Source organism: Impatiens glandulifera, chromosome 4 (assembly GCF_907164915.1).
Source record: "Impatiens glandulifera chromosome 4, dImpGla2.1, whole genome shotgun sequence".
Classification (NCBI taxonomy): Eukaryota; Viridiplantae; Streptophyta; class Magnoliopsida; order Ericales; family Balsaminaceae; genus Impatiens; species Impatiens glandulifera.
In genome coordinates this window covers 9,444,567-9,461,005 of record NC_061865.1, presented here as the reverse complement: position 1 = coordinate 9,461,005, position 16,439 = coordinate 9,444,567, and the positions used below count along the sequence as shown (strand labels likewise).

Genomic DNA, 16,439 nt, shown 5'->3' with positions numbered 1-16,439 from the left:
CTACACAAATATTTAAAAATTTTAATTTTATTCAAGTTTTTCTAGTTGAGCTCGAGTTCAAATTTGTAAACTCGTTCGAGTTCGAGACGAGTTAATAAATACTTGGACACTAATGCCTGATCAACGACTCATTTCGGATCGTCAATGTTTCAAACATTCCATTCATATTTTTGTCTATGTAACATATGCAAGATGTCAATGATGCCTGATCAAATGACTCGTGGTAAAGACAAGATAGACTTTGACCGGACGTGCTCGAAATTTTTTTATTTTATTCTTTCGATCCCGGGAAATTCTAGATGATTTGTTGTATAGATGTCAATGATTACCCAAATGTGTTTGGCCATAGGGTAAGGTAACATATGCAAATTGAATAGACTCACTCTTTAAGAGCCCTAAAATTTTTAAATTTATCAAAAGTATAGTATTATTAATTAATTAATTAATTAATAAATATATTATAAATCAATTAATATGTTTATGTATATATTTGAAGAGTAAAGATGGTGTGAGCAAATTTTTTTCAACTAATAATATTGATCGGTAAATATGATTTATTAATTAAAAATAAAATAAAAAAATATTAATTTTCTCTTTGTCTTCAGTAAATTTTTTTTTTCTCTCAATTAATAATTTCTATTTGCCTATTAATTTGTCCATATAAATTTATATATTTTATCAGTTAACTTATTTATTTATATATATATATATATATAATTTAGATTAATAATAGAGAAATTAATATAATAAATAAATTAAATAAAATATTATTAAAACAATTTGTTAAGACTATATTTTGTGAAAGAATATTGAAAATAAAAAAAAATTGAATTTCATTTCTTTCATTTTCACCATTCTTGTTATACCTAATTATTTATTTAGAAACAAATTGTACACCGCAATATATTAAAATTATTTTAAGATAATTAAAAATATATATATTTTGCAATGTCTCAATAGTAACAAAAAAAAATCATAATTTGATATTTAAGTACTATACACTAAATTTTGTAATGTTAGTCTTCATTTATTATTATTTTTTCTAACTATGAAAATTTTCGTGCGATATACACAGATAAAAATAAAAATAAATTAAATTAAAAAATTATAATAATATGTATTCCATGTTTAACATTCTTAATAATCATGAATAATATATTAAAATAAAAAATAGAACGCTCTCATTCCACGTTTTATTCACTTCGGTAAAACAACTTATTTTCTCACATGTTTTATCACATATTTTTTCCGAATGAATCTCTCATCTCGTGACTATACACTTTTACTTTGTCAATCAAATATTTGATTCATATATGTTTAACCACTTTCAAATGATATCGGCCTATTATTCCTCGGCAAACCACATCTCAATCACACTTGGTTAAAGGTTGTACTTGTTTTGTTAGGTTGCAAGTTCGAAACATACAAATAGCATTTTTAATTTTATTTTTAACTGTTTTAAGTTTATGGCGGGTCAACCCACAATCCGATTCAAGTATCCATTTACTCTCACATATATATCCAAATTAACCACAACTATCGACCCGACAATCCGGACACTTTAAAAATTAAGCATCATTATATATATATAGATTAGTTAGTTAAAAATTTGAAATTTTATTGTTAAAATGTCTCGTGTTTTTCAAATTTGGTGTTGAATCTTAAATATAAAGTGTTGTTAGCTTAGTTGGTTAAAGAGTTGTACTTGTTTTGTTAGGTTACAAGTTCTAAACATACAAATAACATTTTTAATTTTATTTTTAACTGTTTTAAGTTTATGGACGGGTCAACCCACAATCCGACTCAAGTATCCATTACTCTCACATATATATTCAAATTAACCACAACTCTTGACCCGACAATCCAAACACTTTAAAAGTTAAGCATCATTATATGTATATAGATAGATTTGGTGGCCACAATTTTTTTTGCATGGGACCTTTAAATTTTGGGACGGACCTTGCGTATATTCGATACTCATAAATATTCGATGATTGAATTTGTGTATTTTAAATCGGTATTAGAGTCGAGGTGAGCAATGGAGAAGATATCCTATGAGGTCAAGGAGTTTAGGAAAATACTCTATTAATATTAATATTAATATATATATATATATATATATATATATATTAGGAAAATACTCTATTAATATTAATATTAATATTAATATTAATATTAATATTAATATTAATATTAATATATATATATATATATATATATATATTTTGCTAAGTAATAAAATTATATGTAGTTGATTTAAAAAGACAAAATCTAATCGTAGATTTTCACTTAAAACGTTTAAAATAAAGATGTTTTTTTTAAGTGATAAAATTTTATGTAATGGATATCAACAAGACAAAATGTAACGACAAATTCTCAATTAAAACACCTAAAATAAAGATGATTATTTTGTTAAGTAGTAAAATTTTATTTTATGTAGTGGATACTAACAAGACAAAATGTATTGAACGAGATAAAATGTAACGATTAATTCTCACTTAAAATATTTTTTTTTGCTAATTAATAAAACTTTATGTAATCCCCTCTTCTAGTCTAGCGGCAATAAGATGTGAATACTAACCCTAACTTCTTAGGTTCGAGCCCGTCAGATTGTTAGTTTCGTTCATTATTCACCTTTGTACTTTGATTTCATGTCCGTATGCGTTTTTTAGGCGTGAATTTCTCTAGTCAACGTGTGTTGACTTTGAGCAAATTGTTGTAAGCTCAATTTCAGTTTTTTTACTCCTTATTCATTTGTACTTTGATTTCATGTCAGTGTGCGTTTCTTAGGCCAACTGTGGATTCCTCATGGTCATCGTGTGTGTTGATTTTGAGCAAATTGTTGTAAGCTCAATTTCAGCTCTTGTACTCCTTTTACCCTTTTCGGGTCTTTTTAATTAATGTCGTAAGCCATTTCTTAAAAAAATAATATTTATGTAGTGGATAACAACAAGACAAAATGTAACGATCGATTTTCATTTAAAATACCTAAAATTCGTTGTCCCATTTTGATTGTTAATTTTATTACTTATTCACTTTTATACTTTGATTTCATGTCCGTGTGCGTTTCTTAGGTCAATTGTGGATTCCTTATGGTTATCGTGTGTTGACTTTGAACAAATTGTTGTAAGCTCGATTTCAGCTCTTGTACTCTTTTTACATTTTTCGGTCTTTTTAACTAATGACATAAGTCATCTCTCAAAAAAAAATTAATAGTAGTGGATAGCAACAAGACAAAATGAACGGTCGATTTTCATTTAAAATACCTAACAAAAAGAGGTTTTTTTATTAGTAATAAAATTTTATGTAATGGATACCAATAAGACAAGACGTAACAGTTGATTCTCACTTAAAACACCTAAAATAAAGACAATTTTTTTGTTAGGTAATAAAATTTTATGTAGTGGATATCAACATTCTCACCTAAAACGCCTAAAATAAATTTGGTTTTTTTTTGTTAAGTAATAGAATTTTATGTAGAATTTTATGTGTTGGACACCATCACTATAGATTCCCACTTAAAATGACTAAATTATGAGTGTAAAAATGAAAAAAAACATAGATACTAATAAATAAATAAATAAATAAAATCAATTTAACTCAGAAAAATAAAATATTTGTCTTAATAAAATAATATTAATCAGTTTCCTAAGAGGTTTCTTCTTGCTCTATGTTGAGCAGTCGATTGCACCTCTTATATTGGCGGCTCTCTTACTTTCTTTTGCTCCTGTGATTCTTCTCAAAAGGAGGTGGCGTTTGGTGCGCTCTCATCCTACCTGAAGATTCAAAACACCCTTCTTTTCTGGCTCAATTTCACTTCCGGTAATTCGAATCTTGCATAGCTTTCTAAAAAAGTACCAATTGTAGGAAATATGATTTCTTTGTATACCATAAGCTCATCTATTTTGTAAGAACAATTCTACTCCAATCAAACTACTAATAACATAAACAAGACAAAGATAAACTCTGAAGAAGTTAGAATTCAAACTATACCTATAAAGATAGTATCTTGACTGGTTTTCTTCATTCTTCTGATTGATTTTACTTATGGGTTTAACTTTCCTTGTCAAGTATTGAAGCTTAGAATGTGGAACCAGCATTTTTGTATTTGTACCTAGGAAAATAGGAATATTTTACCAAGTAGGTACATAATGGGTCTTCTTCCTGTATCACTTAATGGAAGGGCTTGTTTGTTTAGTATATAGAATTTCACTGCTCTGTTTGATGGCATTTTTTCTGCCTTTTCATATCAGGTAAATCAAAACCTTAGTTTCTGCTTCAGCAATGGCATCTTTATCTCTAAAACTGCACTTTAGTTCTTGCCCAGCTGATCAAAGCAGAGATGTAAGAACCTTTCTCATTCTCCTCTACTATTTTGTTCCTTCCTAGACAAGTACCTAAAGGCTGCTCAGACTTATAATGCATGAAATTTTAGAATTGGATCATATTACATTGTATTAAATAAAACATGAATTCTGTTTGATGTAGAAGAAATAGGGGCCTTCTATGTTAGTATTGAGCTAAATTGTTGATTCTAGAGTCTGTAAAATAATGTATAAAATATGAAATAAGAACTAACCATTGGCCCTAGTGTTGGCTTGGACGAAGTCCTAAAATTATGGGGATTTGGCCTTCTATCCTTTTTTTTAATTACTTGTGGTTTTGTAGCACCTTCATATCTCATTCTCTTGATTTTGTTGATTTTAGGTGCTTAGAAATGAGACTTTTTCTGCAAGTATCTTGTATAAAAACTCAGCCGTTGTCAAGGGGAGAACTTTGAATGCCAATAGATTTGAATTGAACTGCAGGAGAGATAAAAAGCTTGATATAAGCACACTTGCCTTGACAGAAACTGTAGCTGATTGCCTGACTGGTTAGTGTGCTTGGTTATTAATATTTGTATTACTAATATTATTGGGATTTAACTTGTTATCGTCTTATACATATAATCCTCATTTTTCTTATAGACATGGAGGCTAAAGAACACGAGCCAAGCATTTCCACAATTTTGATGAATTTTGAGAATCAGTTTGACCCTTACATGGCAATGAGCACACCACTGTATCAAACAGCCACATTCAAACAGGTATTTCATTTACTTTAACCTCTGTCATGTAGCAGGTCTAGTGTCCCTTGGATAATTATGAGATTGAGAATAGATATATATCAATCGCAACTTAACGTGAAAATCAAAACTCTTCTATCACTTTTTAGCGTGATTTTTCTATCGAGTGATGAACTATTGACTTTGTTTTTTATTGCATCGTAATTCCATTTATATTTTGTTCCACAGCCTTCAGCAACAGAAAATGGCTTGTATGATTATACTAGAAGTGGAAATCCTACACGGGATGCTTTGGAACGGTTAGATTCTTTCTTGCTATGCATGATATGAATGCTATAGCTCTTTACATGCCATATTAAGTATTACTTTTTCTCATATGTTCAGCCTCTTGGCGAAGCTTGACAAAGCTGACCGCGCCTTTTGCTTCACGAGTGGAATGGCTGCTTTGGCTGCTGTCACTCATCTTATTGGAGCAGGTTCGATTTGATTTTGGCTTGCTTCTTCTACTATTTTCTTTTTCTTTTCATATTACATGTGGTACATGTGATATATGAGACTTACTTGGCTTGGCTTATTCTTTTACCAGGTGAGGAAATTCTTGCTGGTGATGATATTTATGGTGGGTCTGACCGATTGCTATCTCAAGTGGTTCCAAAGAAAGGGATTATTGTCAAGTCAGTGTTAAATTTTTGTGGTCTAATCTTATCTTTAAGTGATTTGTTGTTTTCTCTGATAAGCCGGAAGAAAACTTGTAGACTGTTTCTATCAGGAATTATGTGCGACATAGTACTAAAATGCTGTATAATTGTGCTTATGACTTCCAGGCGCGTAAACACCACTGATTTGGATGCAGTTGCTTCAGCAATTAGTCCAAGTACAAAACTTGTATGGTTGGAGAGTCCAACTAACCCGAGAATACAGATTTCAGATATTAGGGTAAGGTTATGTTGGTAACTTGACTCATTACTTAATCCAATTGGTTCAGTACCTAATTTATTAAATTTATTTGAGAACAAACTTGAGTAAATTACTTAGATAATCAAGTAGAGCTCTCTTTGCTTGGAAGAAGGGAATTAGTGTTTGGTTTCATTTCAGTTGTTTGTCTATAGAAAATACTAGAGATATGTGCCAGTCTTTGTATTAAATGTTTTGTAATATTTGTTTTCTTTTTTGACGAGCGTTTTTCAGAAGATAGCAGAGTTGGCTCATGCTCATGGTGCGCTTGTTTTAGTGGACAATAGTATCATGTCTCCAGTTTTATCTCAACCTTTGGAGCTTGGAGCTGGTATATACAAGTTTAGGACATATCTTCTTTAAACTGTAATTTTTATTTTCTTTTGCCTTTATATATTAACTGTTATTTTTTTTTTATCCTTTTCAGACATTGTCATGCACTCAGCTACTAAATTCATAGCTGGACATAGTGATGTCATGGCAGGAGTTCTTACTGTGAAAGGAGAAAGGTTATTTCTTTCTTCTACTTAAGACCTCTTTATCTCCTCCTCTGCCCCATTTCATCCTTGACTTTCATTTAATTTTGATAAAATATCAGGTTGGCAAAAGATTTGTATTTTATACAAAATGCAGAGGGCTCCGGCTTAGCTCCTTTTGATTGTTGGGTTTGTTTGCGTGGTATAAAGACCATGGTCCTACGGGTGGAGAAGCAACAGGTAATGATGAAAACTTTTTCTAGTACACTTAACAGATTTTGTGGTGTACGTTGATGATTTAGTTATCAGCTGTGGGTATTTCTTCTGCTCATCATAGCATGAGGACTTGTAAATTTTTAGTCTCAAAATTAGCAAAGGGATCCACTAAGGGTAGCTCAAGTGGTTAGCATCTTGAACTCAAGAGGTTTATGTCTCAAGTTTGATTACAACTGAAAACATTTTTATTGAAGTAGATTCTCATGACAGTAGAATGTTGTGTTATCCTCCTCCAAGGAACAAACCCTCGCTAAAAAAATCATTGCAAAAAAGGAAATAAATTCATCTTTAGTGATGGAAATTATCGAAAAAAATTATTTATATTTATCTATTTAGTGGTGGAAATTGTGGCCAGGTTTTCAGGTCCTATAAAATTGGTAAAATGAATTATATGTGAATGATGTTTGTTTTGTTTTTGTTGTACCAAATTAATGTATTTTTGGGATCTGGTGTAGAGTAATGCCCAGAAGATTGCTGAATTTCTCTCTTCCCATCCCAAAGTGAAGAAAGTTAACTACGCAAGCCTTCCAGGTCATCCAGGTCGTGATTTGCACTTTTCACAGGTAAATTGAGTTCAATTCGGAATTATATCCTCCTCTTCTTCTCTCATTCTTTTACTTCCCTTCAACCGACCTCTTTAGTTGATAATTTAACGATTTAACTTTCCCAGGCTAAGGGTGCAGGTTCTGTGCTTAGTTTCACAACTGGGTCACTAGAGCTGTCTAAGCACATTGTTGAGGCTACAAAGTATTTCAGCATTACTGTTAGTTTTGGTAGGTTTTCTTGACCATTGACATTCACTAAATTCAAACTTTAGTTTTTTAAATAAAACACTCAGTAGCTTATTTGTAAACACTTTTTGTGTCTAGTTTTAGGCGAGAAACTGTCAATAAATTTCTCGATAAAAATTCATATACGTTTGGTATAAATTGTGTAGCTGATTGTGATACACTGCAAATCACACCTCCTTCAAATGCCTCCTGCTAATGATCCAAATGTCTAAATAACATAAAATTTGGATAGCTAATTCTATGCGAATTTTTGAACCCTCACCCAATCCAAATTGACACCAACTTCTCCCAAAGAGTAATTCTACCTTTCTACTTTTGACACAGCTCCCTATATTTCATTTCGTACTTCTTATATTTATCATGATCCAATTTATTTACTAAAATTTTGGCAAACATAATAAATATATTTTTTTCGGTGAAGAATATAAAGAGGGCAATATTTATAATCCTTTGGAACTGACCATGAATTGGTACTTTGTTTGCAGGAAGTGTGAAGTCCCTTATAAGCATGCCTTGCTTCATGTCCCATGCAAGCATACCAGCTGCAGTGCGCGAAGCCCGTGGCCTTACTGAGGATCTTATTCGAATATCGGTTGGGATTGAAGATGTCGATGATTTGATCGCTGATTTGGACAATGCCCTTAGCACGGGACCATTATAAGGGCTCATATTTCCTGTTCCTTTTGATTTTATTTGTATTTTGTTAGGAGTGAAACAAGTTTTCAAATAACTTTATTTGTAACCTTGGCTTTAGATTGTGATTTCTGTTAACTAAATTGAAGGGTTCACTATGCCAGGATTATTTTAATTGATTTCAATTAAAGTTTTTTTGAAAAGACCTTTTATATAGGTGCCATTATTTGGGTTGGTGGTATAATTAATTTGCTCCTCCAATCATAAGCTTATAATTTAATGTTCTTTTTCTATTAGAAATATAATTTATTGTTATTCTGTTATTGAAGTATCAATTGTTGTTTTAAATCATTTTTTTTAAAATAATTGTATTTACTTATGAATTTGAGTTGTCTTGAAATATAAGTGAATTATTTTTAATCTACAATCTTATATACTATTTTAAATGAATTGTTTTTACAAATTAACAGCATAATAATAAATAATGTAAGTTAAAGTGAGATAAATTGTTTTTTTTTAAAAGGATTAACTTACATGTATTCTCAGGCTGATTTTTGTTGTTTTTTAAAATAATCTAAAAAATTTAACAATCTTTTTATTTTCTCTTATAATCACATTAATTCATACAAAAATATTTTTTCAATCTCATTTTAATTTTTTTCTAAATATTAATTCTTTTAAGAGTTTATCGATATTGGTTATTTAAGGATTTTTAATGAATTTTTATAAAAAAAAAATATTAGTGAAAAAAATAGATTATTTAAGTTTTTAATTGGTTTAGTTATATATAATTAATGATACTTAATTTTGAAAGTGTTCCCGGGTCAAGAAGAAGGTGAATACTTAGTAGGATTTTAGGTTGACTGACCCATAAATTTAAAACGATTAAAAATAAAATAAAAAATATTATATGTAAATTTGGAACTTACAATCTAATAAAACAACCCAACAAGTAAAACTCTTTAATAATAACACTTTATATTTTAAATTCAACATTAAATTTAATAAATGAGGGACATTTTATTAAATTTATTTTATTTGTATTTTTATTTGTTAGTGTCTATGAAAATCTTTCTAGTTATAATAATATTTTATATTTAAAATTCAAATTTTATAAAAATAAAATTTAGTTAATAAATTGAATTGTTTGATTGGTTAAAAAGAAATATGATAAAGATTATTTTTTAATTTACTTTTATTAATTTAAATTTTAAATAAAAAATATATTTAATCATTTATTTTAAACAAATCTCAAATAATCAACAAAAACCCATAAAAAAAAAATACTCAAAATCAAAGGAAATCTAGATGTTTTATAAAAAAGAAAAAAAAAAGAAATATTATTTTATAAATTATAAAATAATTCTTTAAAGGGCATAATATATATACATTTTTTTAATAATTTAGATAAAAAAAATAAAAAAATGGAATTGCAGAAAATGGGTCTACAAATATATTTAAGACGAAATGGGCAAAAGGATCATACAGCTGAAAAAGTCTCTCTCACTAGAATCTTTTTCACCGGCGGCGGGACCCGCCAGTTCCCGTCATCCTACACCCGTCGCAGTTCGATGTATCTTACAGAAAAGGAAGTCGCACTAACAGCCTAAACATACACCCAAGTCCCCCCACCATAAACACCAATTGGGTACCGAAAGCTTACTCCAAACAAATATTCTCTCTCTCTCTATCCAATCTCTACCAATTGAGCTTGTTTTATAGCTCCAGACGGTGAAGAAGGTTCCTTTCTTCCCCTGTTAACAAATTCAGGTGAAGATCGTATCTGGGTATCTCTATTTTTATCATGTCTATGTTTGAGTTAGCATGTCTTTAGGGTTTCTTTTCCCTTTTTCTGGTGCTGTGAATCCTGTGATCTGGGATGTTTAAAATTTTTGCTATTTGAAGTTCTGACTAGAAACTGTTCTGGCAGGTTGTATCTGGGTAACTGATATTTTTCTACTTTTCTTGGATATCATACCAATTGTAGGAAATATGATTTTTTTTTTTTTTTTTTTATACCATTTTGTACAACTCGTTAGAATTTAGAAGAATTCTACTCAAGGTAGCAGAAGTTGTTCCCACTATCTGATATAATTGGTTTTCAACTAACATTGAATGTGCTAGTATCTCTGCTTGTTTTTTTTCTTTCTCAATCTGCTTTCCTTTTCTGTGATAAAAAGTGAAGATTGGACAACACCCACTACTGCAAATGTCCAGTTTGAATTTCAAACTCAAGGATCATAGAAATGTATTCCTTGCTAGAATCATATAACATGTCAGTGGTTGATACTGAAATTGTTAATTATTTCTGAAGAATCCGGGGAAAGAATGAATTTGTGATCCTTAACTGGAAAGACTAGGGAACAGTTCAAGCATCCTTAAGTTATACGAAGTTTAGGATATTAATCTTTCTAATATGAGCCTTCTTTATTTCCTACAGTCTATTAATAAGCTTTGACAGGTTTTATATCAGCTTATATGTATTAAAGTTACAGTAGTTCTTTAAGATATTGTTCAGAGTCTCTGTTATTTGCTGCACCATGAAAATAAGTTGCTGTTAACATATGTCCCAACTCTTGTTTTGGGTTAAACAGGAACAATGTCTAGTGAAGAGGTTAGAAGAGTTTCACGTGAAGACATACAATTGGTAAGTAGTTGATTTTTGTTTTACTTATTTACGTTCTTACTGCTTGATTAAGACTCGTGTTGTTAGGTGTAGCTGTCATCTTATATAGTGCTATTTCCTTAAAAGATAAATAACCAAGACAATTTTGTTTAAAATATATGCTGATATGTCTTAGGATTAGTGTTGTATTTTGCATTTTAACTTAGGTTGTCACAGTAGATATCAGCTATATATTTGAGACTTCTAATTGCAAGTATTTTATAATGTACCCAGTACGTCTAAATGATTGTCAATAGTGATAACTTCTGATTGTTGATCTACATTTGATTTTAGGTTCAAAATCTTATTGAGCAATGTCTCCAACTGCACATGAGCAAGAAAGAGGTGATGAATACGCTGTTGGTTAAGGCCAAAATAGAGCCTGGATTTACTGAACTTGGTAATTTTTTATTTTCTTCTTTTGCATATTTTCTGTTTTTCTTGGACTTACATTTCTTAACACGCAATGGATTTATTGCATCTTGTTTGATAAATAAATGCTTGAAGACCTCCATTTATAGCAAGTATTTTTTTCCCTACAATATTGTTTCTTGTGATAAAATGTTGGTAATAATAAAAGGTTTCAGTATTGTATTTTATTTGTTGCTATGGTACTAAGATTGTGACTTCTTGTATATGTTCAGTGTGGCAAAAGCTTGAAGAGGAAAACCCAGAATTTTTTAAGGCATATCATTTGCGATTACTTGTGAAGGATCAAATAGTGCAATTCAATCGGTTGCTAGAGAGGCAAGTGGAGTTAATGCACCAAGTATCAGCTGGACCTACTACTGCCCACATGTCAAATGGATCTCATATTTCACTAAGTAGGGAATTTCCTTCTTCATAAACTTTGCATTAGCTTGAACTTCTTACAGTGTGATTTTTTTCATTCATGAACCTCAATACCAACAAAGTAAGTTTTGTTGCTTAAAAACTTGTGGAGAAATGTTTCTATTAACTATAATTATTTAAACAGTTCCACCTATATTTACAACCATACACTAACCCTACCCTAATATTTACAACTGTAGCAGAATGCTTTTGTATAGAAGAGTCACTTATTGAAGTGGTAATGGCATCCCTAAGCCCTTAAAATTACAGGAATATTACAAAACCTCATAATCACTGTTGATTATCTTCTTGCTCATTTACCATAACTTATGTTGTAAGGTTCTGGACCATGAGTTTTTTATGTATAGATGTAATTGTTGTTTCCTTCGTTAATTTTGTTTACTATTCATGCATGTCTTCATTATAGTTGGGCTCATAAAAAGTCTATGAATTCTTGCAAAATCACTAGATGAAATCTAAGTATTCAAATTGAACTAACGATTTGTGCTTTTTCAAGATGCTGACAAACTAGATATTTGAGTACCTATCTGTAAGATTAGACCATGGGAGAGATTTCTTTGGAGAAATATATGCCAGTAGGAAATTTGCACACAACATTGCAGCGAACGAGATTTCATTTTATGGCTTTTGGAGAAGAAATAATTGGTTGTTAGTTCATGTTTTTCTCTGTCCATCTAAATATGAAAATTATTTTTCAAAGCTTTAAGCGGCTGATAGCTATCATTATTTTTTCACATAAATCCGAATTGAGGTCCACTAACTTGAAATATGTGTATGAATCACTATACTATATTTTACAAAGTAATACGATTTCTTCAACTGGAACCTTTTGAAATATCTGAATGTCCTTTATGATCGACACCTATTCTTCTACATGTAACCTATAAAATGATTGGCTAGTCTTAGGAAAAATGTTCGCTGTTAGTGACTATTGACTAAGCATTAGCATAGAAAAACAGTTTCTATAGGATTAACCTGTAAATCTAGATTCACAAATCAAGGGAGTTTGATTGTCAATGCATTTTATAGAGCTTTGTGTTCATCTAGCACAAGGCAAAAATGTCAACATCTAAACCAAAGGACAACAAAATAGAATCTGTTGAGAGGGCCATTTCTGTTTGTTTCCATTTTATATCAAGGCATGATGTATATTTTCAAATTTCATTACTGAAAATGATATGCAACTTTGTGGTCTAAACTCTAATCCAACTTAATAATAGAGTTTTAGTATGTTCTCAATGAACAGGAACATTGTAAGATGCTCTTGGACAAATATTTTTGGCGGATGCAAGTAGATAATTTTTTAGATGTTAGAAAGTAGATATTTTTGACGGATGCTAGAAAGTAGATATTTTAATAGCATGGATATTTGAAGTTAGTTACTCAAAACTTGTAATAGCATCAGCAATATGATTTGCTATCAAGTTATACATGGGAGAGTGTTTATGGTTAGTTGTTTATTATTGGGCTACTTGCTTGCTGGAAGGTGTATTTTTTTTTATTATAATCTTTTTCAGTGTAAATTTTCAAGTTAAGATCTTTAACCCATTGCCCTGTTTGGTTTTGCCCTACTGACAGTGAGCCAAAATTCAGCATGCTATGGTCAAGAGTACACAGGATCTGCCCTACAAGGAGGAGATATGCACCAGCCTTTAGGTTCCTCTTTATATTCAAATGGTGGATCAACATCATTGAATCCATGTATGCAAGGGACTGTTGATATATCCAATGATGCCAGAAGAATTAATACTTCTTCCAACATACTAATGGCTCAAAGCTCAAACATGGGATTGGTGCAAGGAATGAATGGACAGATCATGAAGCAGGGACCTGGTTATATAAATGGCAACCCTTGCATGTTTGGACCAAATGGAGATGTTCTTGATGCCCGCCATGCAGCTGGAGATATGCCTGTTTCTTCCTACAGTAGTGTTGAATCACATTCACAGCCGATTAATAATACCCTCTTAGGGGCTGATGCTGGTTATGAGAGCCTTGGGCAGATTTCAAGAAGCTTCAGTCTGTCAGACTTAACAGCCGATTTTTCTCTCGGTTCTGGTCTTACCCTTTTCACCATTCTCTCAATTAACTATGCGATTTCATATCATATGGTGCCATTAAATAGTATTATACATATTTAACTGTTTGTCTGATAGATAGATGGTTACATGAAAACTACATTTTTTTCTAACTTGTGAAAAATATTAACTCATCTTAGATACTTCCATTGTCTTGGCAGATATATTGGAAAATTACTCTGGATCTCCTTTCTTAGGAGCTGGTTCAGACAACTTCTTGAATCCTCAATATCGGGTAGAACAACAAGGTAATGTTTCTAGGCATTTGTTTGTGGCTTCAATTAAAATCATGTTATTGATGCGACAAACTTATTGTATCCTCTATACACAGATAATAGAAGGTTGGACACAATATCTGAAGGCTTGAGCTATGATAACTTTGGCAGTGATTGATTAAAATATCAACCACGACCAAGTCGGTATATTTTCTGATTCTGCACATTGCTGATTTCTTTTTATCTAGCTGATCGTGACCCCTAATAGTGGACAAAACTCTCCTATTTATAACAATTGGTTTTGAGACATTCTTTAACGATTCGTTAGTTTTGTTTTACAGATTTGAAGAAAGTTTCTCTATGTTCGAGTATGTATGTAAATAAACTCGATGGTCTGGCAACTCTGCAAGATCGTATATGGGGGTATTTACTAGTGTGTGATTAGGTGAAATGACTTTTAAAGGTGGTCGGACAACATGGGGTTTTGGTTTTTATAGGCATGAATCTTGTTAATAATATTTGATCAGTTTATGGTACTTATGTTAGGAGTATGTTAACATGCTATCTATTGGTTTATGATTTTCTGACTAGGATGATATTGTGAGGATAATGGGAAGTTATTCATGTCATGATCTGCCTTTCTATTATGGGTTATAACTTATGAGTCACTGTAATTTCTAGGAATGCCTTAATTTTAAGATTAATTAGACAGCCCCTTGAGTTTTGTTATTTTTATTGCAAATAGGGCTGCAAATGCCAAAAATATAACCAAAGATAATTTTCATTATTTTTATAAACTTGAAGATGATTTTTAATTTCTATCAAAATAGGGTTGGATTGATGATAGAAAAAATAAAATGTGTAATATTAGGGATAGAAAAAGGGCTACAATATTATGTATAAAAAAAGGCAATGACAGTGTAGAATATTTAGGGCAAGATATGTGCAATTTGCAAACTGTGTACATATATGGAGCTTCTTAGTGTAGAATATTTAGGGCAAGATATTTGCAATTTGCAAACTGTGTACATATATGGAGCTTCTTAAACAACTTAACAACTCCTTTTGAACTACTTGAGTGCACAACTTAACATCTCAAAGAGTTGAGTTCCATCTAATTTTGCAATCACGAATTAACTTTTTGTCCTGTAATTGTTGTACAAAGTCTACAAATTGCACAAGTCTTGTCTCTAAACGATTTACATATTCTACACTTTATCGCTGCCTTTTTCTATCCTTAATATTGCATTCTTTTTCTATCCCTAATTACACTTTTTTTAAAAAAAAAAAAAATTCTAGCATCAATCCAACTCTATTTTGATAGAAATTGAAAATCATCTTTTAAGTTTATAAAGATTGTGAAAATCATCATTGAGGTTATAAACTTATTTGGTTCTATCTTAGTGACTTACCATTAACTATTTTATCAATATATATAATAATGATTTTCTATATTTATTCATTAGCCATCCATAAATTATTGGTGAGAAATGAGAATCATCAACCTTTTAATTGAATAATTTTTCCATAATAAATGAAAAAACATGAAGAAGACTTACCGATTAGTTAACCGATAACAGAGTTCTTCCTTCTTTGTCGCCAATTTTTTTTAAAACAAAAATAATTCAGAGTTATTTAAAAACAAAGTAATAGATACATTTTGTGAATGAGTGAGGAATTGTGTAAGTAAAATAATATGAAAAAATAAATCAACCTATTATAAATGAGTGAAATAAATAGTGAAAATGAAGAATCAGTTAGGGACATGATGATGCATTATAAATTAAGGTTATGTTTTTTTAACTTTTAAAGCAATAGAATATAATAATATGAATCGTGGCTTCTATATGGGTTTTAATGAGAAATTGAGGGAAGACAAATATTTTATCTAAGTTCTAATATTAAAATAAATATATTACCAGACTCGAAAAACTCGACAAGTCATCGATCAAATATTATATGAGCTCGGCTCGAACTTGATCAAAGTCAAACTCAAGTCGAGTTTTGACCGAGCGACTTCACTCATATGCAACTCTACTTGTACGTGTGCTATGATTGAATAATATGAGTTATATTAAATGTTCAAACAATTTATGTAATTTGGTATGTGATTTTGGAATTTTATATTTAGAATTTTGATTAGTAACGGTGATTTAATATTTTTGGACTATCATGTTTTAGAATTTTGAATAGTTAGAATTATTTCATATTTTTATTTTGAAATATCATTTTTTAAATGTTATAGTTATGGAAGTTTGATATTTTCGAAAATAAAATTTACTTTAAATTCAAGCTTGAGTTTGAAAATTTAATTTTAGTTTAACTTTTTGAATCGAGCCGAACTTATAGGTAAATAGTCGAGCTCGATTTTAAATTTATAAACTCGTTCGAGTCGAGCTAATAAATACTAAATCGATTTGAGCTTAGTTTGAGC

The 16,439-nt window shown here is 30.4% G+C and overlaps 2 protein-coding genes across 4 annotated transcripts; both read left to right on the top strand.

Annotated features, from left to right (window-relative positions):
• The first annotated feature begins 4,690 nt into the window (after positions 1–4,690).
• LOC124934037 (cystathionine beta-lyase, chloroplastic) lies at positions 4,691–8,407 on the top strand. Its single transcript, XM_047474498.1, has 12 exons — positions 4,691–4,873; positions 4,968–5,086; positions 5,294–5,364; positions 5,450–5,541; positions 5,652–5,739; positions 5,890–6,001; positions 6,254–6,350; positions 6,447–6,528; positions 6,618–6,735; positions 7,227–7,334; positions 7,442–7,544; positions 8,048–8,407. Exons 2-12 carry the CDS (start codon positions 4,970–4,972, stop codon positions 8,221–8,223), a joined length of 1,164 nt encoding a protein of 387 aa, XP_047330454.1. The 5' UTR covers positions 4,691–4,873; positions 4,968–4,969; the 3' UTR covers positions 8,224–8,407.
• Positions 8,408–9,664: 1,257 nt separating this feature from the next.
• On the top strand, positions 9,665–14,679 carry LOC124936280. 3 transcript variants are annotated; one of them, XM_047476764.1, is made up of 8 exons: positions 9,665–9,965; positions 10,790–10,842; positions 11,155–11,260; positions 11,505–11,684; positions 13,291–13,770; positions 13,952–14,038; positions 14,122–14,209; positions 14,347–14,679. In XM_047476764.1, the coding sequence occupies exons 2-7, from the start codon at positions 10,795–10,797 to the stop codon at positions 14,181–14,183; spliced, it is 963 nt and encodes a 320-aa protein (XP_047332720.1). In that variant the 5' UTR covers positions 9,665–9,965; positions 10,790–10,794; the 3' UTR covers positions 14,184–14,209; positions 14,347–14,679. The 3 variants fall into 3 exon arrangements, with proteins under 3 accessions (XP_047332720.1, XP_047332721.1, XP_047332719.1); XM_047476765.1 differs by lacking the exon at positions 9,665–9,965 and having other exon boundaries at positions 10,698–10,842; positions 13,291–13,764; XM_047476763.1 differs by lacking the exon at positions 9,665–9,965 and having other exon boundaries at positions 10,698–10,842.
• The last annotated feature ends 1,760 nt before the right edge of the window (positions 14,680–16,439 follow it).

What these genes read in the sequence shown, in the direction of transcription:
- LOC124934037 (XM_047474498.1), top strand. Translation starts at nt 4,970, where the DNA reads ATGGAGGCTAAAGAACACGAGCCAAGCATTTCCACAATTTTGATGAAT. An exon ending in TACAGATTTCAGATATTAGG is followed by an intron (nt 6,002 to 6,253) that starts GTAAGGTTATGT and finishes AGCGTTTTTCAG; the next exon opens with AAGATAGCAGAGTTGGCTCA. An exon ending in TACGGGTGGAGAAGCAACAG is followed by an intron (nt 6,736 to 7,226) that starts GTAATGATGAAA and finishes GATCTGGTGTAG; the next exon opens with AGTAATGCCCAGAAGATTGC.
- LOC124936280 (XM_047476764.1), top strand. Translation starts at nt 10,795, where the DNA reads ATGTCTAGTGAAGAGGTTAGAAGAGTTTCACGTGAAGACATACAATTG. An exon ending in TGGATCTCATATTTCACTAA is followed by an intron (nt 11,685 to 13,290) that starts GTAGGGAATTTC and finishes CCCTACTGACAG; the next exon opens with TGAGCCAAAATTCAGCATGC. An exon ending in CGATTTTTCTCTCGGTTCTG is followed by an intron (nt 13,771 to 13,951) that starts GTCTTACCCTTT and finishes TTGTCTTGGCAG; the next exon opens with ATATATTGGAAAATTACTCT.